Source organism: Lutzomyia longipalpis, chromosome 3, assembly GCF_024334085.1.
Source record: "Lutzomyia longipalpis isolate SR_M1_2022 chromosome 3, ASM2433408v1".
NCBI classification, from domain to species: Eukaryota; Metazoa; Arthropoda; class Insecta; order Diptera; family Psychodidae; genus Lutzomyia; species Lutzomyia longipalpis.
In genome coordinates this window covers 9,086,621-9,110,845 of record NC_074709.1, presented here as the reverse complement: position 1 = coordinate 9,110,845, position 24,225 = coordinate 9,086,621, and the positions used below count along the sequence as shown (strand labels likewise).

Below are 24,225 nucleotides of genomic sequence, written 5' to 3'. Positions count from 1 at the left end.
ATTTGCAGCACATGGTGGTGTGCACGTACAAAGTGTTAACGTTTAGCTTTTCTTTTCTTCTTTTTTTCTACATTTCTTCTAGTCACGCTACGTTACAGCGCTATATTTTACATTTACATCCCTAACTTCTGTTGGCTTTGGAAATGTTGCACCCAATACAGATGCTGAGAAAATCTTCACAATTTGCGTTATGCTCGTTGGATGTGAGTATATATCGCGTTGTACTTCATATATATTGATTAAATTTCAATCTCCTCATGTGAATGATTGCAATGCAATAATTTCCTAAATTTTCTCTCTCTCTCTCTCCATTCATTCTTTAATCAATTTCCCGGGGAAAAAACAGCTCTCATGTATGCAAGTATCTTCGGTAATGTTTCGGCCATTATACAGCGACTGTACTCTGGCACAGCACGGTATCATACTCAGATGCTCCGTGTGCGAGAATTTATTCGTTTTCATCAGGTAATTTGTGAATTTCCGCACCATCGTTCAATTTTCCCTCAGGGTGCATTGTGTATTTTTTCTTATACTGTTGTTGTTGCTGCACTGTCGTTCTAGATACCAAATCCCCTGCGACAGCGTCTACAGGAATATTTTCAGCATGCATGGGCGTATACAAATGGTATAGATATGAATTCTGTACTAAAAGGCTTCCCTGAATGTCTCCAAGCAGACATTTGTCTCCATCTCAATCGGAATCTCCTCACAAGTTGCTCCGCCTTCGAGGGAGCCAGCCCCGGGTGCTTGAGGTACGTTATATAGCGATGATTTCTTACTGTGCAACCAAAAGCTCAATTTCCTTTATGCTCTTTGCAACAATTTCATTTTCTTCAGGGCTCTTTCGCTTAAATTCAAAACAACCCACGCTCCCCCGGGTGATACTCTCGTGCACAAGGGTGATGTTCTTACATCCCTCTACTTTATTGCAAGAGGTTCCATCGAGATTCTCAAAGATGACGTCGTAATGGCAATTCTCAGTGAGTTTTTGTACAATAACAATAAATCACATATGTGAGATTTTCTCGTAAAAGCTTTATCTCTTCTTAATTGAGAATTATTTTATAATTAGTACAAAATCTCATCTAATGGTTATAAGATTGTAAGGAGAAAAATTCAAATTCATTTAAGAAGAAAATTCTCAAAGACATGAAGAATGTTTGGTACGTGTCTAACGTTGAAAATTTCTTTATTTTTTTGTTCTCTGTAAATCAGGCAAAGATGACATCTTTGGTGAAAATCCCTGCATCTACACAACTTTAGGGAAATCCAATAGCAACGTTCGTGCCCTCACGTATTGTGACTTGCACAAAATACATCGAGAAGACCTCTTGGATGTTCTTGATTTGTATCCAGAATTCTACGAAAGCTTCATCAATAATCTCGAAATAACCTACAATATGCGCGATGTGAGCTCAATAATATTTTTACTATTTCTCTTACATCTCTTAGATATTCTATTGGTGTTAGTTTCAATATTCGGCTAATGGGAGATGATTAGAAATTTTATAAATTTAGCAATTTTCTAGCTTCTTTCTCACATTTTCTTTTTAATAGATTTTTTTTGGTAAAAGTGTCGTAAAACAGCGTAATTCAAACTAAAATTATTTAATGTGTCTTTTTTTATTTCCTTTGTTTAACTCTCCCAGGATGAACAGAGTGGTGTAGAGTTAAGACATAGGTATTTGCGATCGTCCGGCCAAGATAGAGAGCGAAATAGTGAAACTAGATCATATAGGATGTAAGTTGTCTTTATAAAAAAAAAACATTTTAATTAAAAAATTCCGTAGAATTTACGATAGTAATGAACTGGAATTTATTGATGGATTTTAGTTGGTATATATTGTTCAATTTGCGCATTTTCCCAAGCAAATCTGCACGTAAAGCAAACAAACGGAGATGCTTTTGTTAAATGTTTATCCTTTATGAGCCTTTAAAAAAAACTATAGAAGTCTTTAAATTCTTGAAATTGACACATATTCCACAAGAGAGACATTATTTTCCTGTATGGGAAAGAGACAGGAAACTTTCAAAGTAAAGTTCAATATTAAAGTTCTCTATATAGTGTGAAATTTTAGGAGAAATAATTTCCTTAAGCTCTTATATGAGCTTTTAAACTTCATGAGAATTTGCTTGTGTTCCTAAACTTTAACTAAAACCACAGTCTGATGGCCCTCTCGGAATAATCTCATATCATTTGCAATGGCTTTACACCGTAAGAGGGAAAAGCCTTCGAAAGTGATAATTTATTCATACTTATCCAAGATCAGTTGGTGGTATGTTATCTTCTAGAATTAACATCCTGTCTTATGTGTCTTAGGCACACCTTCATCTTATAAATTAAATGACATAGAGTGTTGTAGTTTAATATAAAGATGTTTAATTTAGAAGTTTTTAAAAGAAGTTTTAGTACGTTTAAATTATATACAAAAAGTAAAGGAGTTTATTCATTTTGTAGTATCATGAGAAGTTTTTAGGGGTAACTGGGGTAAAATGGTGAATTTGAAAAAAAAAATTAATATCTCAAGAAGCAGTGGGAGCTAATCTGTCTAATTTTGTCAGTGAGTGGTTGCACTTCATACTCCTGCCTAAGTCTAGAAAGTTTCATAATAATTAATCCAATATTTTGGCTTTTATTTGAAAAACAAATTTTTCGAACCTCAAAGATACTTTGACCTTTCAACTACAAATTAAGTTTTGGCGAAATTCTCTGCAATTTTTTGATCCAAATGCATTTTTAGACAGACTAACTATTGCTAAACACGAATCTAATCTGAATTTTCCGCGTTTTCCCGTAGAACACTGATAGTAAAAAATATCGCTTGGGGCAAAATACTTAATTTGGTGTTTTTTTTAAATTACCCTAATTAGTATAACTATTATATACAATTTAGGGTTATTACCAATTTTAATAAACTAAAAAAATAAAATAGGCAATTTCTTAAATTTTACGCTTTTTTTTTAATTTTTGTATTTTTTTATTAAAAAAAAGTTTTGGTACACAAATTTCTCATTCTCAATAGATATTATAGTGCCTAGCTAAAATAATTTCATTAAATTAAGATTAGCAAAAAAAAACGCAATTAACCATTTTACCCCAGGATTTTTGGATCAGGCAAATGTGGAAGGGTTTGGAAAATGGCCTAAAAAAGCATTTTCCCGTTGACATAGAGAAAAATCGTCTGAGACAAAGTTGTAGCCCGGAAAATCTCAAATATTTTCACGGAATTCAGTTTAAATTATCTCCCATAAATTCACCACTTTACCCCAGATTTCCCTACAACAGTGATACAGAACCGAAGATACCGTTGAAGAAATTATTTAATAAAAAATGAATAATCTCCTTTAGACTTTTAGATAATTTTATAAATTTTGTAACAGATTCTCGGCGATAAAATTCTGAATCTCCTCTCAATCCTTTTCCACCTCACCTTCGTAGAATATAAAACACATTTTAAGAATTGATAAAACACATAATTCACTGCAATTCCTTGCTATTTGCACGAGTTAATCTTCTTTTAATTAGAGGATTTTATTACTTTTTAATACGTGTGCAAGGAAGCAAACGAGCGGAAGTTTTCATTCCAAAAGAGGATAAAGTTTATTTCCACATAGTTGTGGCATAAAGTGGGGAGTAAGGACATGCGGTGAAAAAGGGTGGTGAATTTGTTAAAATTCCCCACACGACGCCATAGTGGAATGAAAGACACCCCCAAAGGATTTGCTTGAGAAGATGGTGTGAAATTTTGTTAAATTTTATATAATGAATTTGAACCAGTTTAGTTATTATCCTGATTTTTGCTATTACACCTTACCTATACATAAAGCCCTTAAAATTGTATGTGAATAGATATTCAAATTAGAAACTTTGCAGAGCTAATCTTCAAACGTTACCGCAGAGTAGACATGATATGGGACAAGATAGAGTGTCGGTTAGTCAGATGAGTGATAACGATGTGGACTTCACAGCAGATGAATGTCGTCGTCAACAGTACAGCATATCAGGTAATTATGTTTTACTAAATTCTACGAAATCTATACATTAATTGCATAATGGAATATTGCCACATCACACAGAACTATTTTAATTAATTATTATTATCTTATGGCCTCTTAAACACCCACAAATCACTTTTCTTTTACTTTACAAAGAGACCATAAACTTGTTAAAGTTTCTTACTATATATAACCTACATTTAAATTGAAAATTTATATAAGAAAATGACATTCTAACGATACCCAAAAAATGTATAGGGATGTTTACACACATTAAGAGAAGTATCCCCGATCTGAGATCCATTAAGCATCAACCGTTAGAAAATATTGGTAAGCCCGAGATTCGTGTTTTCTTCTACATTTGTGTGTTTTGTTCATTTTTCTTTTTCATTTATTATAACTTTTCCTTTTGTGAATGATGGAGCCCAATGAACAAACAAAAAAACAAAGCATTTTCTTTGTAAAATTGCGAGCTGTGTAACATTGTGTGCGCATTAATTGAGAATTCACGTAAAATTATTCAACAAAGGCAAAGTAACTTGGTGTACATAAGAAGCTCTGTAAAAGCTCATTATATATTACACTAAATACTTTTTGCTAACCCTTGGAGGATTTTGCTGGCCAAAGTGGCCAATTGGATATATTTTAAATCGTCACAGAATAAAATCTCTTAAAAACATCTATGTGTAGGAAAGTTTCATTACTTCAAGATCGTCGAAAGAAAACTTGGAAAAACATTTTCTTTTAAGAGAAAATGAAGGTCAAACTTTTGAGGTTAGATACCTCGATCCTCCAAGTGTTAATGGAGACGCCTGGTTAATTATGAGCTTGTTATTTTGCCTATTTAAAAAAAAAAGGAGAAAAATCTCTCCAACACTGAAACTTTGTGCATTCTCATACCAAACAGTTGGGCTCTCACAGGCTATTTTTTGTCTTTTTTATGCTACAACAAATTAACACTTTTTCTTTTACATAAGCATGATACAATGTTAAAATGCTATTTATATATATTTACCCCACACGCGTTATCCTTCAAATTTATCCCCTTTTTTGAGTGTTTTAACATTCTCTGTGTTTTATTTTATCTTTTTTTTATTTTTTTGTGTTTTTGTGATACAGAAAAAATTCAATATTGGTGTTTGTTGGATAAAAAATTGTTGGTCAGAAGCAAATTAATAAAAATATATATATATATATTGTGTTATATTGTTCATCCCATGCTATATGTGCCGTAAAATGTATGCTGCACTGCATTTTTTTTGTTGTGTGTGATATACATAGCAGTGATGCCACGCGGGTGCAAATGGGGGTGAAATGATGGAAAAAAAGGAGAAGAAAGTAAATGAGGGATGTTTTTTTGCGAAAAAAAAACATTTTTCAGAGAGTCCCAAACATACAGCAAGTCACAAGCATAGCCCGACAGTTCAATCCCTGAAAGGAGCAACCACACTGTCGGCTGTTACGGGATCCGCAGCAGCGGACACGGTGACACTGAGTGCCGTGGCGTCCAAGTTGTGTACGTGTGGTGTCACGAAGGAAGAGGACAAGGGGGAGACGACGGTGTCACAGGAAACGGTGAAGCCACAGACGTCAACGACGGATGTCTCGTAAGTAGTGGATGTGAATGAGTTTTGCGGGAACTATACTCCCAAATTATTGATCTTGTAGGAGTTTGGCAAATCAGCTCAATGAGATCACACAGCGAATAGATGGACTTGAGACGACACTGCGAAAGGATGTACGTACCATCCTGGATATCTTGCATCAGCAGCAGCAGATACAGATGCAAATACAGCTGCAACAGCAACAATCAGCCACCAAACAGGCCATGACCACATCATACCAGCCGTCCGAGAGTGATTTCTCCTTTGATATGTGCACGGCGGCCGATAAGGCGTCCGCTGCCAGTCAGACGCCCCGGGGTAATGTCCAGCGGTCCGTGTCGCAACCCGAGTGCGCCAATGAGAAAAGCCTTTTCAAGTGAGTTCCTTATTTCCCAAAATAATGGTGCTATTCATTTGAACGAAAAGAAAAAATTCCATCTTGATATTTTTTTATCAAGTGTAGGGAAGGGCAGGGCTAATTAAGTCAATTTGCATAAATCCCTATCTTATAGGAAATTTCCTTGCCTACAACTTTGTCTAAGACCGCTCTTTCCTATCTCCCCGGGAAATATGAGTTTTTGAGCTTTTCTTGAACCCTTTTGGGGTAAATATAGTCACCAGTGGGGTAAATAAAGTCGTTGGGATTTTCCGACATTTCCAATGACTTTCCACCTAAGAGATTAATAGTAGTTGATAGCTAAACTTCTCACCTTTCGACCCGCAACAAAGAATTTTACTTTTATACCCACTAAAACAGTTCTATATTATTTACATTGTTGACTATATTAGCCCCCTTAGACATGTTTAGATTAATATTATTATACAGAAAAATCGTTAAAAGTTAGTGAAAAATACATATTAGCAATGTTTTCTGCATTGACCTAGCTTGTGGAAAAGACGGTGAGATTGAAAAATCGCTAAGAGAAAGGTGTCAGAAAACGACCTTTTCTCACCACGCAAAACGTATTTTTGGAGGACTCAAAATTTGTTTATTTTTTTATTCCTAAACTATTCATCGGATAATCTCCAAAAAACAGTCAACTATTGAAAGTAGATAGGACGTCTTATTAACTGACTTAATTAGCCCCGCCCTTCCCTATAGCACCATTAGCTCATTAAATATTTTTTCGGCCATTTAATCATTTGAAATGTTATTCTACCTTTTCTTACGAGTTGAAATTGCTTCTCAACAGGTGCTCAAAGTTTTCATCCTTCAACCAAACAATGGAGGATGCGGACAACTGGACAGTCTTTGCACCAATCGCCAAGCTCGAGTCCTTGGATGAAATTGATCAAGTAAGCTCATCTTCTTTACCACCTGTCTTAAGCCCCATCTGAGATAATTATTATTTTCTTTTTAACTTTGTAGGATAGCAAACATTCCAATCAAGATAAATCACAATAGTAGTACGTAAAGGACATTTTTGTCAACTTCTTCAGCCTAAATAGAAAAAAAAAGAATCTTTGCACATTTTATCTTAATGAAAAAAAATCTGCCGAGTTATTTTTTCTGCAATATGTGTGCTTTGTGAGATTTTCTCCGTGGTGGATGTAACAAAAAAATAAATTTCCCATCACTGCCTTTTGAAAGAAGAAAATTGTATGGAAAATATGTGGAGGAAGTCTCATTTGCCGAACAAAAAAAAAGCGCCAGCAGTGTTAGTATAAATGCAGCAAAATTCGCTCAATTTATAGTGAAAGAACAAAGCAAAAAAATCGAATGAATGAGATTTAATTGAAATTTTCAAAAAAAAAAAACGTACCTTGAGAAGCAAAGAAAAAGACAATTGAGATTCATTATTTTAATTGTACTTTAATTGTTTTAAAAAAAAATCCCTTTTTCGCTGGAAGACATCGTGAGGTTGACATGAGTGATGAAAAAAAAATGTGGATATACTCGCAAATTTTAGGAAAAAAAATCTTTTAAAATTTATTATTATTATTGTAAAAAATTCTTAATCAGCAGCAATGTAAAGAAGAAAAAATCAGAGATCTCGAGATTGTAGATTTAGTGTATTTAGGCGTCCGAATAATTAATTTGCTGGCTTCGAAAATTGAATATCTTGAGCCAAAAAAATGCGATAAAATCATAATCTCATGCCACGCGTGGACTAAAAGTCTGTAAGATTAAGACAGTATACATATAGTTAATTCATCCATTAAATAATTTTCTCCTGGAATTGAGAAGAAATTTATCTCAATTGATATTTTACCTCCTTCGCCTTCCTCCGCCCCAAAATAAGAGTCCATTTTAACATAAATTTGACCACAAAATCTTATTAAGCAACATATTTTCACTCTAATCTAAAAACATAAACATACACAAAATAGAAAAGCTGTACGTGACAAGAAAGCTCCCAATGGGATTTATGCTTAAACCTCGTTAGATAAAATATAAACTTAATTTACTATGAGAGAGAGCCAAAGATAATTTCTCCATAAATTGCCGACTAATTTTCCCTTCGTTCCCCTCTTCCAACGTTCTAATATCTGTAGCTGTTTTTAGTTAATATTTATTGCTTTAAATTTCATAATCTCCAATACAAATTTTATCTTCTCCTAATTTATCTTTCAAAGAAAGAACAAAACGATGCGAAAAATTAATGAATTTTTAATATTTCCAAAAAACAAATAATAAAAATAATTCGAATTCTGCTTTAGATGATAAAAAAATATGTAAATAGTGATAGTATAATTTACATTTTTATTGCAAATTCATTTAAATTTCATATAATGAGGCCTTTTAGAATGTAAAAAAAAAGAAACAAAATAATATGAGAAAGAATCGATAGGGAAGAATTCTCATTTGCAAATAAAAATTCATCCAGCAATGTTCATATTGAAAAAAAAAGCAGCAGCAGCATTACAATTTATGAGAATAAATAAATAAATTAATGGTTTCACGTAGCGAGTGTCGATGATATATTCGGCATAGTTTTTAAATTTTTAAACAAAAAGATTTATTTCAAATCTTAGCCTTTTAATAATAATAAAAAATAAATAATATTTATAGAAGTTTGTGCAACATCCTTAATTTTTTTATATTTTATTTTTAGATCAAAACGAAATTCCCTATATAGCAATAGAACAGCTTAAATTCTTTCTTTATTTTATTAACAAATTTATTATGTCGCCTAAAGAATTCTTTCCCATTTAGTAAATTCGCTTAGTTAGAGAGAAAAAAGAAAACATTTTCTCATTTCAAAGCTGCTTTAAAATACGATCCCTTTCATATAAAAAAAAATTGCGGTGCAAAAGAGAAGGAAAACCACTAGAATTTGCCTCAATGTATTTTATAACGTAAAAAAAATTAAGAAACAAAGTGCGAGAAGATTTAGATATTTGTGGTAAAAAAAAATATCAGCAGGAGTATCAAAGAATCGAATGCCATGTGTATAAAAAAATATTTGTAATTTTATGCTTCACTGCATCAATTAATAAATAAAATTAAATTTAATAAAAAAAAATACATTTCAATGATCAATTTACCACAAATTTTGTAAATAAACATTTGCGATATACCAAAGAAATGATAAAATTTCAACAATAAACAATTTTCCAAAGTAAAATGTAAGGAAAACATTATAGGAAGAAAAGTATTTTGAATGGATGAAACATCAAGGAAATTGTTGAAAAAAATATTCTTGTTGCTACATTTAAATAATAACAAAAATACAAAAAAAAGACAATTTGTGGAATGGTTAGAGGATGAATTTTGAGAGAATGCGAGTGCACAAAAAAAATTGTCACACGCTTCATTTTGGGGAAAGAGTTGAAAGGAAAAGAACAAAAGAAAATTTAAAAGAATTCATTATGAATGCGAGAAAGTTTTTAATAAAAAAAATGTGAAAATAAAAGAAATTGTCTCTTTATTCATTCATTAAAACTGTTAAAACTTTATATTTTGGTCCATTAAAATATTCCTCCAGTGGCTAAATTCTCATGTGAAACAACAACCTATTCTATTTGATTTTCCTACAAGTTTTTTCTACACAAAAAGAATCTAATCACGAGGTATCTCAAAAAGAGATTTAAAAAGATTTTTGCTTTAAAATCTCAATTTAAATAAATAAAAATTATAAATTGATTTTCCACCATACAAGCAACATACTATATATAGTTAATTTCTCTCATCTATCCTCGCCACAATGTCTACCGGGGTGACAAGAACATTTGTGGTTCTCTTATGCAAATCCTTATTCTTGCGATCGCGTGATAAACTTTTAATACCAACATTCAAAAACTAATAATATTCCATCGCCATTGTGTGCCTTTTCTCCAATGTATCCTCTGTGTACGTCAATAAATTGGCTAGAGGAAGAGTATAAAAATCACAAATAATGGAATATTTTCTCTACATATACGAAGAACTGTGTTGACTTATTTTTTGGGGGGACTTTAGCATGGAAAATCCACTTCATCTTTCCACGGAAAAAAGAAATAATTTCCTCGATTTATTGCATATTTTTGCGCGCCTCGAAAGTGCGATGATTTGCGGACAAAATTGCTCACAGGAAGTTGCGATGAATTTCAACAGGATACTCCGGGGGTGAATGTGGGAGATAGAGCCGCATGCCACAGCATAAATCCGGGGAGGAAGGCAATAAAGGAAATTGGCATTGAAGGTGTGAAAAAAATGGCTAAAGGAGCAAAAAAAACTGCAAGTCTTTTGTTTGGTGTATAACAATAGTGTCGAGTCCTTTCGATTCATGGGTGAAGAAGGAAAACACGGCAGTACACCGCAGACAATCCGCGAGAGCTTCAGTTGAGCTCAAAACGAGGAAGCGTCGAGACGTGGTTGCTCAGGCAGATAAGTCCCTTCCGCAAGGAATATTTTTTAAAAAGAACAGTGCCTTTAAAAGTGCCTTAAAAGTGCCTCAAAATCCTCAAATTGAAAAGAAAATTTAGAAAAAAGGATAATTCAAAAGAAACTCCAAAATATGCCTAAAAGTTAAGTATGAGGTGACTATTTTGTGATAAAATCAGTGATTTTGGCAACGTCTGAAACGGGAGAAGTGAGATTATGAGACACATCTGGATTTGGTGAGTACGTAATACAGAATGTGTGCCAAGAGTCATCATTTAAAATGTAATTTAAGTATAAATCACTATCCTTGCAGAATCCCTTGTTTGCACCCAAACATGCCCTATCACAAACCAATAATCTCTCCTCGAACCACCCTCCCCCGGAAGCTATGTCTGCACTTATTGGTAACCCTTTAATACAACATTCAATCTCATCAATTGATCTCTCTCTCTCTCTCTCCACTCTGCGGGGGAGTTGAAATTGGGGTTTAGTGGTAGTGAGATAAGAGAAATTTGCCATTGAATTTTCTCTTTAAATCCCTCCTGCTGCTGAATGTGACTTTTGTGTTCTGCAAGAGTCATCAAGTATGTGAGAGGAATTCTAACATAAAAATCTCATTGAAAGTATATTCTCGGGATTGAGACTAATAAAAAATTATGAGAATTTAAAAATTCATGAGAAATAGAAAAATCTCACAAGAGGAAAAATTTTCCATGTGAGAGATAAACTAATCTAAAATAATAATGCGAAATCTTGGTAGAGATCTAATCATGACAAATATTCCGAATTTGGATGAATAGTCCGAATCTTCTTCACGAATAATCCAAAACTTGACGAAAAAACCGAATATTTACGAATAGTTTGAATCTTCTGTGCTAATTATTTGATTCTTGGCAATTCAATCATGACAAACAATCTGGATCTTAACGAATAGCCTAAGTCTTCGTCAAGAACAGTCTCAATCTTCTTGATGAATAATCCAAAACTTGACAAATATTCAGAATATTTAACGGATAGTTTGAATCTTCTCAACGATTAATCCGAATATTGGTGAATAGTCCGAATTTTTTGTGTGAATTATTCGATTCTTGACGAATAATCCATAGATTTTCATTCAGATAAATACCCCTTAGTCATCCACCATGTATTTGGTTATCTTGTATTTGACCCCTCTGCGATAGATATGCGTTAGTGGGGAAAAATACTACATTATTTTATTCTAGATATTTATTTATTTATTTTACTAATAATAAGGATGCCATCATTCCTGATGATTCCCCTAATTCTTCTAGATTTTTAATTACAAAAAAATCAAACTGAAAGTTTCTTTCGAAATTTAATTGTCCCATTCTCTCCTAGACAAACCAATATCCTTCAATTCTTTTCTCGAAAACTTTTATTTAGAGAAAAAAGAGATCTCGCATTGAATGAAAAAAGTTTCCATCTATCCCATTTGGAAGAGAGTTTAATTAATGATCTCCCAGAATAGGATTGTTTAGAGTTTTTCAGACACTTTGACATGCCAAACTTCCTGCCAAACTTGATGAATCCTTAAAAGGAATCCCTTTTAAATCAACAAATCATCATAAATATAAATTATACAAATATGAAGCAACTTAAAGTTTATAACGGAAATTTATATGCTAATATATGTATAAAGCTCGCTAAAAATACCCCCTCAAGACACTTTCTATCTTTGCGTAGAAGAGCCTATGCGAAAGCTCCTCACGACTCATTAATCATTTTTCCTGCAGAAGGGGTTTTTAAGATAATTGAATTTCTTGGTGGTGGCGTTGATAGGATGACGCCGATGAGCTCTCCCCCTATCCCCCATCAATATATTGTCGAATAACTTCCAGCATGATTTTCTACATTATTTTACTATGTAGAGTATGATTATACCTCCTCATTTAGTCTTATTCCGCACAAAAATTTGTTGAACTTGAAGCTTTTTTATATGCATAAAATAAATACCCAGAAATAAATTCAATATTCGTGATGACTTAACATTAAGGGGCAGTGAATCTCCTTCAGTAAGGTTTTTTCCAAACAAAACTCCCACCCACAGTGGGGAAGGGAGGAAGGATGATTCTAATGTTAAATTAATTGTATTAACTTTTTTTCCTGCCTTCTATGTGCATTTTGCGGTGTGTGAAGAAGAATATTTATGCGATAAATACTGCAGAAAAAGTACTCGCATGGAGTTATTTTAGAATATAATTGTATAGTATATTGCTTTAGCAATATGTGTTAATTTTTCCCGTTTTTCCATCTCTCTCTGCACAATGTTGAACACAAAACTTTCAATTAACATGCAATGACTCAATGGAAAAGTTATTAGAACAAAGTTAGTGGAGGAACCCCGTAGAAATCTCTTTCACACGCGTCGCGATGCCCTAATTCGATAGCCAAAAGCATCTCAAATTACTTCAACGACATTCTCTCCTACTACTTCCATCGAGATAAGCTCTAAAGAAAACTTTACGTCTGCACAATGAGAAGTTTTGTGAGAAAATTGCATTTTTTTTTCATTGTTTTCTATGCAATTTGTCTTGCATTTCAATGAGGTGAGCTTTTGAGGAAAGCTCTCATATATTATTTGTGTGGAAATCTTTCAAGGTCTCCCACCCTCTCACTCATTGTACTACGTTAAATTACAAAGGAATCTCAACAACTTCCTACACCCCATCGAGAGAGACCACCCACCACCCCCTTTGGCGATTAAGTGTGGGGGTTTAATGAACCCTTACAGGAGGTTTATTGAATGAGAAAGTGAAAGAATCATCCAATATGTGGCTAAATATTTAGCAAATCATTTTTCAAGGGTTATTTTGGGGCTTTCAAAGGTGCGAAGCTTTTTTTTCTAACGAGCTTCTGATAAATCAATACACAGCATTTAACTCTCTATAATTAAGTCTTGCTTTAATGGAAATTTTTTCGAGATTTACGTCGTTGAAACAAAAAATAAAAGTCTTTGGAAGTTTCTTAAGATTATCTCATTTTTGCATTGAAAATTCCTTTGATAAATTGATGAAATAAATTGTTCCTGAAGAATGGCTCATTAATGAGGAAATTTCCAAAGATTTTTTTGCATTTTTCTTCTGCAACTTTATTGAAATTCCAATTTGCAGGAAAGCATAAAAATCTTTCAATTATTTTTTGGAAATAAAGGAGTTCATGCACTGGCCATGTAAAAACTTCCTCTATTGCAGAACAACTTTAACCAATTTCATCTCGTAGAGAATAAGAAAAAAATGAAAAATTGCGAGAGAAACTCCTCAATGTCCACTGGGATCACATAGAAAAATGTAAATAAAGATTGTCAAAATATGCGAAACCCTTGAAATCTTTGAATTTTGTACTGAAATTTCAAGATTTCAAGCGAATTTCAAGAGTTTTTTGGTCGATGAATAAGGCCCATTATGTCGCCATTTGCAGTTTTTGCTCCTCTAAAAAAAAATGTTTCAAAACTTTTTTGTAGACTTGTCGCGCATTTTCCGCGAAGGTTTTTCCTTTTTCAAATTAATATTGGGTCGTCCAATATTTTTCCAGGTTTTCTAACCTAACATATTTATTTACCGTTAAATTCAATGGCGATTAATGAGACAGAAAATCAAAATTGTACTGCATTTATGTGAATATCTTAGGTTAGAAATCCGTGTATATATTGGACAAACCAATAATAAATATTTATTACATGAAAATCGACATTTTTATTGATTATGCAAAATTAATTTGAAAAGGATGAAAATCTCGGGGAAAAATGTGCGACAAGTCTATAAAAAAGTTTTGAAACATTTTTTTAGAGGGACAAAAACTGCAAATGGCGTCGCAATATTTGAATTTTTTGGTAATATTTTTTTTTGCATTTTTCTATGTGATCCCAGTAGATATTGGGGAGTTTCTCTCGCGATTTTTCATTGTTCTTTTTTTCTCTACAAGATGGATTTGTTTAAAATTGCACTGCGATGGAAGAAGTTTTTATATGGCCAGTGCATGAACTCCTTTTAATAAAATATCCCTTTTCAGTGCAATATTTTCCATGATGTTCCGCCAGTCAAACACCATGAATTCCCGCCCTTCAAAGCCAGCTTTTATGCAATCTAAGGACTATGACAAAAATATGCGTCCAAGTAAGTATATAATGCAGCAGAGTGTGTGAGAAAAAAAGCACCACAGAGCAACACCCTCCTCGTTTGTACATTAATTAATGAAAGCCACATATCCCCCATTGGGGGGAGGTTGATGCGTGAAGGAAGGATAAAAATAGCACAACACCACAGAGTTACGAAGAGTGCGCTAAAAGTAGTCAAAATACCATCAATTTTCCTCACGTAATACCACCGCGGATTCCCTTGAGATGCGATAAACCATTTGCCATCGGGCACGTGTTCTGCAGCGTGAACGTAATTTTTTTTGCTCTTAAATTGAGGATTTTTTGGGTGTGGGATTTTGCCTATGCGCATTTTATATTAATTAATCCATTTTTTTCCCATCCTTCCTGTGTACGGAAATGTCGCGACAGGGTATATAAAAAAAAAGTAAAAGCTTTTTATGATCCCATCGTCCTTCTGCAATCTATACCACGAGGCAATCACCCCGTAGAAGCAAAAATTTATTTATCTACTATTAACCTTCTACCTTAGCAACTAATTGTAAATTAAGAAATCTGGATTAACAAATAAAGTAAAGACTTCCTGCCTTGTCCTTTCTAAGGGAAATTATTTGAATTAAAAAAAAAATGTTTAAAAAAGTTTCTCAAGAAAGAAGCTTTTCGTTGTATGGAGAAGAAAAATATTAAAAATAGAGAAGAGAAGAAGAAAAGTTCAAGAAATTAAATTGAAGAGATGTTTGCAAAAGAGTGTAACTTAAATAAATTACAAAAGGTGGGGATAAACTGATCGACAGTCGCGGAAGACGTTGTGCAGACACCGCCAACACCTTCGTGAGCTTTTTACATCATAAATATAGGTACACAACTGTCTTACCCCCCTCTTGGCAGCACCCTCACGGATATTATATTTAATCAATATTATATTGCAAAAAGGTGCTTCTGTGTGCATCCTAAGGTTGCTCCCGCATTGAAGTTCACATGAAGGCAGGTCAAGGGCGAAAAGGAGGGAAAAATTTTTAGCAAACAACCATGAAAAGTTCACTGTAAGACATTCTTTTGTTGGTTTTTTTAGATGCCCTCACGGAAGTCTCAATCTCCCTACTTGTCAATCGAATATCTGGCGTGGATGAGACGAAGGAAGTGAGTTGCAAAAAAAATTCTTTTAAACAGTCAAAACTTGTTGAAATATTGCAAGAAGAATACTTTGAAGTCAATTGCAGAGCTTTCGCCCAAAGGGAAAATCTTCAATTTCTCACAAAATTTGGCATGAAAAAAGCAGCAATAAAATCCAATTAAATAGTTAATTTGGGTCTGGGGGAATTTTTGCAATTTACTGAGAGAAAATTCTTTCACAAAATTTAGCTGAAAGCTTGCGAGATAGATCAAAAACATTGCCAAAGCAAAGGCGGCAAAAGCTCTGCAAGTTTAATTATGTATACAATATAAAATGCCTGGAATGGATGGTTTGTTTGTAATTTTGCAGGAAGTGTCTTTTGATGTTTTCCTGCAAATGACATGGCAGGATTTACGTATTCATCCAACGCATCCCGACAATGAGGAACTTCGCATGAATGGCTTTGTGGAAATAACGCTTGAACAGAGATCACTCCTCTGGGTACTACCGGAAAGCTTTTTTTTCTCCCCTCTCACAAACTACACCAATTATTTAGCTTTAGAAAAATTGACTTTATAACAAAATCATTGTCTCTCTGTTGCACACAGATCCCAGATTTGTACATTCGACAATTGCGTGAGATGAAACTATTAAAGCTCTTTGAGGAAATTTCAAGTTTGCGACTATATGAGAACAGCACAATAAATCTTCGAATTGGGTATATACCACGTCACTCAAATCAATACATAACTCATTCTCTCTCTTTGCTTTTTACCTAAACAATCTAAATACATAATAAATATTTTTATTTGCCCGCAATTGCCTAATCTTATAGCGCAACAATCATCATCAACTGTGACATGAATTTCGTCCTCTATCCTCTTGATGTGCAAAAATGCCGCGTGGATTTTAGTAGTTGTGAGTATATCTAACATTTTAGCTCCTTTTTTCATGCACATTCTTTCACTTCCTCACAGCTATTTTCTCACACAGATAATCTCTCTAGCTCAGTCAGTAACTTTATAGAGAGACACCCATTTTATGTAGAATTTTGCATTTCTGCGAATTAAACATGCAGAGAGAAATTAAAACGTTTTTGCTCGCGTTGGATGTTTGCATAATGAGCGGGATATAATTATTTTCTCACAAAAAAAAACTTTTATCTTAATTTATTTTAAAAGCTCACCTTCAGAGCTTTTTTGTTCAATTTAATTACATATACATACAATTTAAGAATAAGAAGCTGTGTCTTACAAAAATGTATAAGAAATGGAGAAGAAAATTAAATGTTCGATGAAAGAAAATGAAAAATTAATTACGCCTTGAAGAAATTTATTCACAAAGAATTTCTATTTAAATGTTTTTGAAAGCCTGGAGCTTTCCTTAGAGTTTCAGTATAAATGAATAAATATTCAACAGTGGGCAGGAGGAAAGAGTTTACAACCTATAAAAGCTTCTCAATACGCTTTTCCATACGAAGTTTCGAGAGCTTCATTCCCTTATTCATCAGGTACAGAAAATAATTATCAACAGATAAACATCTTTTCTTGCAATTTTAAAATTGTTTTAAGATTTTGACTATTCGTGTTTTACAGATTGTTTTTCAGTCTGATACGTCTGATATAAAAGAAGAAAAAAAGAAAAGTTCTAAAGGCTTTTAAAAGGTTCTAAAAAAGCAATTTTTTCCTTTTAAAATTTTGAATTGGAGAGAGAGAAATAATCTGTAAAAATCTTAGTATTAGAAAACTAAAATCTAAAAGAAACACAGCTAAAATCGGAAATTGTCAGATATTGGATAGACTCTGTAATTTAGGAAGTTCCGATTTTTTTTAGCTAAAGGAAAATCGTTTTAAGTCAGATCTGAGTTTTTTTAAACCAGAATAAACTTCTTAAATTAGACTACAGTTTTCTTCAAACTAGACTTAAATTTTTTTAAGGTCAGGCTTTTAATGTTTCACGGTTTCTTGAATCAGGCTTAAGTTTTTAAGTCAAATAGTCCATTAACTTTTGACTTGAAATTGAAACTTTCATCCGGCTACCTTCGAAAACATAGGAATTCAGCATGATCCTTTAAGGATTGAAAGAAAATCTCAATTTGCAGATAAACACGCCGTTAAGGACATGACCTTCCAGTGGAAAAAGAATAATCCATTGACCTTTCCACATGACTTTGGGGATGGCTTCTTCCGTCTACCACGCTACGTTGTCTCCTTCAGTACAGATCCCGAACCGAAGATCATCAACTACGGTGACGGTGAGTCCCTAAAAGCTCTTCTTCATCCCTAAGTGATTCCCTAAACTTCCTCCTCTTTTGCAGCTGATCACTGTTCAGCACGCCTGGAGATAACGCTATCGCGCGAAGTGAAGAGCTACCTACTGGAGAACTACCTGCCATCGACGCTATTTGTCTCAATGAGCTGGGGCAGCTTTGTGGTTGTACCGGAAATTGTTCCTGGACGAATGGTTCTCCTTGTCACCACATTGCTGTCCCTCGTAACGATGTTTGACACCGTCCGTAACAATTCCCCTGACGCACTGGAACTCAAATGCATCGAAGTGTGGCTCATCTCATGCACCCTCTTTGTCTTTCTCGCCCTCATGGAGTACTTTATTGTCCTTTTTGGGATTCGCTATGACAAACACTGGCGCACGACTAAGACAAAGATCACCATCAGTAGCCCATCGCCTGTGCCTCCGTCCACCCTATCTAGCGCAGGAACTCCCGTAAATCGAGCCCTTGGACGAAATGGGCTTGATCATGCAAATCGCATTTTTGCCTCACCCGGCAATCGAATCTCCCCCGAAGACAGGGCAAAGGAGCAACAGCTACCATCATCCACGGAGGATATTGGATCCCTACCCACAGCCAGCCCCAGTGTCATGCACAAACGGAAATTTCGCAATGTTGCCGAATACGCCCTCCTCTATGCGGGCTCCCAGCGGGGGCGATTGGATCAGATCTCCCTGATTCTCTTCCCGCTCAGCTTCCTCCTCTTTGCCACCATCTACTGGGTACTCTACCTAAGTGAATCGCGCAAGAAAATGTGATATACCCTTCATTTCTTCCTCTCCTCCATCATCTTCCTGCCCAATACTAACTAATAAAACGCGATAGACTTTTACATTTTACATGCGGCCTTTCTGGATGCTTCTTCTGCGATTTTTAGGAGCCCTCCTGACCCAGCATTATATATAAATATATTCATTCTATCCATTTACCATTTTGCTCTCATACTAAGAAAAATAATATATATTGCTATATTTCTTCAAATATATATATTAAATTTTCATTATCGTCACACATTCGTTTCTTTTCTTTTACTTTTTCTCCTTCTTTGCGGAGTGACTCTGTGTATTACCATCTTACTTGCCATTCCAGTAGCCAACTTTGCCATTCTCAAAGGCTAAATTTATCCTTGGCTGCGGAATTAAACGTCCTATCTTCACAATGCCAATATTTTCATCCTCAAAGTACTGCCGACAGCACCACAGGAAGGAATTTAAAAGAGAGAGAAAATGAGCATAAAATCCCACAAAAAGATTAACAAAAGAACATCCCCAACTTACCAGACACTGAGATACAAATAGGAGGAATCTTCTGTTCATCTCACTGTTGGATTCTTGGAGCTTTTGAAGACTGAAAGGAAAAGTTTTTTTTTAGAGAAAAGTCAATCATAACGCGTCCAGTTATAACAGTTGGTGTTCCACAACGTGGAAAAGTTTGTTTCACAAAAACAGTTTTTCGCATTTTTCATTCACAAGGAATGGTTCTAGAGATTTCTAATGCTTTAGAAAGTTGTAGAGAATCGCAAAACCTTTAATTTGATACTAAGATGAGCAAAATCGGTCAAGCAGTTCAGGAGATATAGCTCTAAGAACTTTTGAAAATTCAAGAATTTTTCAAATGGCTATATCTTCTAAACGGCGACACAAATTTTCTTCATTTTTGGACTGGTGAAAGATATTGAGTCAGGCTACAACATATCAAAATTTAAAGGATTTGCCTAATGGGGATTCGGAGATATTGCCCCTTAAAGTTAGGCAATTATTGTATTTTATTTTAGCGCCTCTTGCGGTCATTTTTGGAACTTCAGATGTTCTAGACATTTGTAGGGCTTCTTGAAACCTTTCATTTGAGCTTGAGTTGGTCAAAATCGGTTAAGCCGTTTTCGAGTTATATGGAAAAAAACATTTTTTGTTTGGTTCGCCATATTTGCTAAACGGCTTGACCGATTTTGAAGTATGAGCTATCGATGAAAACGTCTCACTGAGCTCTACAACATACTAAAATTTCAGATCTCTAGCTATAAGGGAACTGGTTGACAGTAGTTCAAAATGTCGGACGGCGGCCATATTGGATTTTGAAAATGTCAAAAAATAAAATTTTTCACCCACATTTGTATACAAAATTTTAAACCGGAACTCTATTTCTTGCCGTTCAAAATTATAAATGGGACGTCTAAAACGTACTCATTGGAACACCAACTAATTTTATTAAAAAAGAAAGAAGAAGTACTTACTTTTCATCTGAGACAAGATGCTTAACGAGACTCTCGCAAATCCTCGTGTTGCAATCCACATCAAAGAGTGGAACCCCAAAGTTCACATCAAGGAGAGTCCACTCCTCGCCGGCATATTCCCCCTTGGCGGCCTCTTCCGGAGGGGCGTCCACAATGGCGATTTCAATGGAATTCTGCGATACCAACTCCTTCCCACCGGCGTACCTTCCCTCACACTGTGCCAATTCGGCCAATTCCGTCTCCAGCAGCTCATTGCAGTCCTCACTGCGGAATACATTCGACGGTGATGAACTTTTGGGTGTTACAGCAAAATGCTCCTCAACGGGTGACTTTAGCTTTGCTAAATCATTGCTTTTGGACTTGTGAATGGTGATCTCGGATCCATCGAGTGGTGTTAGGAGTTCATTGGGAGCACACGGCGTTTGGGGCGTCATCAGATCATCATCCCGCGAAACAGTGGAAATTGTGGAATCCTCCATGGATGGTGTAGCAGCATTCCCGGAATTTCGTCGCCCTTTCCGTCGCTCCGGACGCTTCAGGTGCACATTTGCATCGTAATTTGTCTCACAACCGAGATCCGGGACGCCCGTATTGAGGAATGTTATGTACCCACATGTACTGGACAGATTGAGGTGCTCCGACAGCTTCTCCACAGCCCGATGCTTCGCCCACATTTGCCTATTTGCATCGTTCTTGTGAAATGGGAAGGATTCATAGCGAATTTCTGCTGGCTCGCGTATCCCATAGCCCTGAATGAGGACACTCCCATTCTTCAGTTGCTCATTGAGTGCCAGGTAGTTATCCGTATTGAGGACGTAGGAATCTGTGTGGACAATGGTCACGAGGAGTTTGCCGTAGCCCAGAAAAATGCGCGGAAGGCTCTTGAGGACGGTGCCACGTGTCAAGAGGAGACTCGGTGGCCCAAAACCCGATATGTGGTAGTAGAACATCCGGAGCCAGAGGTGGGATGTGTCGCAGCTCTTGTGGAATTGTCCGAAGAATGGAATGGACAGGAGATGGGTGAAGCTACTTGTTAGCGGGGCAGCTGAACAGATGAATTTATACTTCTTCTCAAGCAATCTATCACGTGTTTTGTAGTCTAAACTTTCGAGGCATTCCAGACGCAGCAAATCCAATCCGCATGCGAGATTATTCCGCAGGGCAATGATTGTCGACCGCAGAATGACGGCGTGGGCAAAATAGCGCCCCACCTCGCCCTCACCTTCAGCATCGAGAAGAGATACCTTCTCCAATTCAGCCAGGAATGTATCCATACTCTCGTCACAGAGCTTCCCAACCTCAAACATTGTCACCGCGTGATTCTTGAGCCCAGGCGAGAGATTACCCATCATTAGGAATGCAGCAAGTGTGGAATCAAAGAGAAAACCTATCCTCTTCCCTCCTTTTGCATTCGGATCCAGGGGTTTGATTAAACTCCTACTATCCTGGACATCTTCCACCACAGAACGTTCCTCCTTTGCTGATTTCTTCTTCATTGCCGGAGTTTTGCACTCTGTCGACGATGAGGATGAATTGTTGATGATTGAGAAGTCACTCGTCCCATCTGATGAGGTGCATTCAGCAGCTGATAAATTGACAATTTCCTCCATATCCAGAATATCTTCTTTACCCCCCATTGTTGGGCTACTATCACATCCCTCTGCTGAAGCTTTCGTAGACGTAAGATTCCCCTTTGCATCCACAAGACCATCATTTGTCTCATTCATAAGGAGGGAATGATAATTGAGGGGTGTTATCTGTGGTCGTTCATCCTCAACGCGCTCCACATTGTCCCAACTTGGATGGAGATTTGGTACAGCAATCTCTGTCTTCTTGCGTGCAAACCCCAAGCGACACAGCAGCGAGACAGCATGCTTCACGGTGTCGAGATTAACTTGCAGCATTTGAGCCAATTCGGAGATTGTCATGTGCTCATCTGTACTCACAAAGACCTTGTACAGGAGATTCTCAAAGTAATCCCCACACACGCGATTCATCACAAAATTTTTGAGTGGTGGAATGCAGATTTTATCCTCCCCACTTATTGGCACATCCAAATACACCAAACCCTTCCTGTACAAGCTGTGAGCCACCACATAATCCACTTGTCCCACCGTGCGTGACCCGAAGTCAATTAAATCATCAATGAGACTCCTCTCGGCGTCATTTACAAACTACAAAAAGAAATAAAAAGACCATTCATTACTGGGGTTGGCTTCTCACACAAATTTTTAGCTTGATTTTTAATGACCGACTGCCGACCTGACGTCAACCTCAGAGAGGCAGTTTTTGTTGCATTGTGACTTTGTGTTAGGAATATTCCTCATTCATAAGTTTTATCACAAGCAACGGTGCAGAGCAGTCAATATCAGTTCAAGAGTTGCCTCTCGTTGTAATATTGCACTGCTGGTAGGAACGAGCGGGGATATTCCTAACCGAATTAGATCTTTTTTCATATCTGCATTACAACCTATCGAACACCATCGAGTCTCGAACTTGCCGACCCTCCCAGGGACAAAGCAAACGGACACTGGGACCATCTGCTTTGCCACTGCTCTACTGGGCCGACAAAAAGAATTAAAAAAGATTTTCCGGAGGCTTTTCATCGTTGCTTCAACGTACCCGGATATCAGATTCAAGGACATATCCAACTTCCACCTTCCACGATGGCTCAATGTTAATCCGGATGGGGAATTTGGGCAGGAAATGCTGTGGATTTGGTTTACGGAATAGCTTCGATGAGTTTGTCTTCATCTCACTAATCAGCGCAAGATATTCATTCCGTCCAATTCCCAGCACTCGAAGACCTGTTGTGAAGAGAAACTCATTGAATTGCAAATGCAGCAGCATCACGAAAGGGGCTTCCGCGAGGCATTTTCACTTACAATCAACGGCGGTAAAATTGGGCAGAGTATCGTAACTCTTGTCATTCCTCAGGAGGAAGCTGAGTACGTCAAGGTAGTAGTTGAATGGAGTCACACGTAGCCCCTTGGTGACAATATCGGCCAGATGATAGGGAAATAAGCACAAGTAGCTCACACTCTTGTCCACCAGAAGCTCATAGTAGCGCTGCTCATTCCGGAAAACCTTCCTCACTGGAAAATACATAATGAGAAATATTTACACCTTTCCGGGAAGAGTTAAAAAAAAATTTCTCACCTAAATTCCCACGATAGCGCAATTGATTCTTCAGGCTGTAGTTGAAGACATACCGATCGTAGTCCTTTGGGGTATTTCTCAGTATCTGATTTGTCAGAGAAAGAATGAATTGTTAGTTTTTCCTGATTTTCTCGCATTTCCCGAGGTTTTCTCGTCCGGGTGCGATTTTATGAGATCGCGGAAGCTTTCTGCTTCAAAAAGGATCAGCAAAACAATTATAGCTCATCTATATAATATAGGATTTCGTGTCTGTACAGCCACTCAGTAAACAAATTTTGTCCATATTTGATCAATTTTTGAGTCAATAAAGGTCCGCATAAATGATCAATTATTGACCAATCAGAATTGATCTGAGGTTGACCAATAATTGATCAATGATTTATCAATCGATGATCAATCAATATTGAGTGAGCTTTAATTGACTCAAATGGTAAATTCCACACATTCCACAAAACGCAGAAGAGGACGAAGATATTCATCCTCATGCCGTCTCGTAAAAATAATAACACGTTAAATCGAGGTCAGCTTGTAACATGTTTACGTGAAGGAGAGAGAAAAAAATGCCACATTTCCAACTCAATTCGATTGTAAATGTTATCAGCTCTTATCAGCAAGATTTTCCTCATTCGCCCACCCACCCACACACACAGGCATTGGCGAATAAGAAAATAACCAGAGCGGGGGCGGAGGGTTGGAAAAACTTACCTGTTTCAGATGAACCGGAAGATTTGTCCACGAAATGTTATTGCGGACACATTCCTCGATCTCTGCATTAATTTTTGCACTCATTTTCAATGCGAATTTACAAGGAAAAATCACATTTTCTCGCCAAAGAAAAAATCCACTTCACCAAAAAATATCTTGTAAAAAAAACCTTCGCTGTCAAATTGCTGTCAAAATATTATGTTTTT

General features: G+C 36.0%; 3 protein-coding genes across 15 annotated transcripts in view; 2 read left to right on the top strand and 1 right to left on the bottom strand.

Moving 5' to 3' along the window:
- Nucleotides 1–9,461, top strand: part of LOC129791795 (potassium voltage-gated channel subfamily H member 6) — a 64,673-nt gene extending 55,212 nt beyond the window's left edge. For 8 of the 13 annotated variants that reach the window (XM_055830302.1, XM_055830306.1, XM_055830301.1 and 5 more), the window contains 11 exons: nt 83–203; nt 347–465; nt 562–752; nt 838–980; nt 1,216–1,409; nt 1,650–1,741; nt 3,875–4,005; nt 4,255–4,326; nt 5,378–5,603; nt 5,665–5,976; nt 6,794–7,167. In XM_055830302.1, the coding sequence (XP_055686277.1) occupies nt 83–203; nt 347–465; nt 562–752; nt 838–980; nt 1,216–1,409; nt 1,650–1,741; nt 3,875–4,005; nt 4,255–4,326; nt 5,378–5,603; nt 5,665–5,976; nt 6,794–6,938 (1,746 nt within the window). In that variant the 3' untranslated portion in view covers nt 6,939–7,167. Of the gene's footprint in view, nt 1–82; nt 204–346; nt 466–561; nt 753–837; nt 981–1,215; nt 1,410–1,649; nt 1,742–3,874; nt 4,006–4,254; nt 4,327–5,377; nt 5,604–5,664; nt 5,977–6,793 lie in introns of all 13 variants that reach the window. The other 5 variants (XM_055830307.1, XM_055830304.1, XM_055830310.1 and 2 more) reach the window with 1 other exon arrangement.
- Nucleotides 9,462–10,502: 1,041 nt separating this feature from the next.
- Nucleotides 10,503–18,934, top strand: LOC129791901 (glycine receptor subunit alpha-4-like). The gene is made up of 8 exons (XM_055830519.1): nt 10,503–10,643; nt 14,437–14,540; nt 15,594–15,661; nt 16,005–16,136; nt 16,244–16,353; nt 16,471–16,553; nt 17,737–17,889; nt 17,953–18,934. The coding sequence occupies exons 1-8, from the start codon at nt 10,624–10,626 to the stop codon at nt 18,681–18,683; spliced, it is 1,401 nt and encodes a 466-aa protein (XP_055686494.1). The 5' UTR covers nt 10,503–10,623; the 3' UTR covers nt 18,684–18,934.
- LOC129791810 (protein FAM91A1) lies at nt 18,887–24,206 on the bottom strand. The gene is made up of 7 exons (XM_055830344.1): nt 24,020–24,206; nt 23,315–23,399; nt 23,041–23,250; nt 22,778–22,962; nt 20,156–22,329; nt 19,203–19,272; nt 18,887–19,109 (listed from the first exon to the last, which is right to left on the bottom strand). Exons 1-7 carry the CDS (start codon nt 24,101–24,103, stop codon nt 18,999–19,001), a joined length of 2,919 nt encoding a protein of 972 aa, XP_055686319.1. The 5' UTR covers nt 24,104–24,206; the 3' UTR covers nt 18,887–18,998.
- Nucleotides 24,207–24,225: the final 19 nt, after the last annotated feature.

Coding starts and splice junctions, on each gene's coding strand:
- LOC129791901 (XM_055830519.1), top strand. CDS start 10,624: ATGAGACACATCTGGATTTG. Junction 14,541..15,593: donor TGACAAAAATATGCGTCCAA/GTAAGTATATAA, acceptor TGGTTTTTTTAG/ATGCCCTCACGGAAGTCTCA. Junction 16,137..16,243: donor AACAGAGATCACTCCTCTGG/GTACTACCGGAA, acceptor TGTTGCACACAG/ATCCCAGATTTGTACATTCG.
- LOC129791810 (XM_055830344.1), bottom strand. CDS start 24,103: ATGAGTGCAAAAATTAATGCAGAGATCGAGGAATGTGTCCGCAATAAC. Junction 22,963..23,040: donor CAATTTTACCGCCGTTGATT/GTAAGTGAAAAT, acceptor TCTTCACAACAG/GTCTTCGAGTGCTGGGAATT. Junction 19,110..19,202: donor TATTTGTATCTCAGTGTCTG/GTAAGTTGGGGA, acceptor TGCTGTCGGCAG/TACTTTGAGGATGAAAATAT.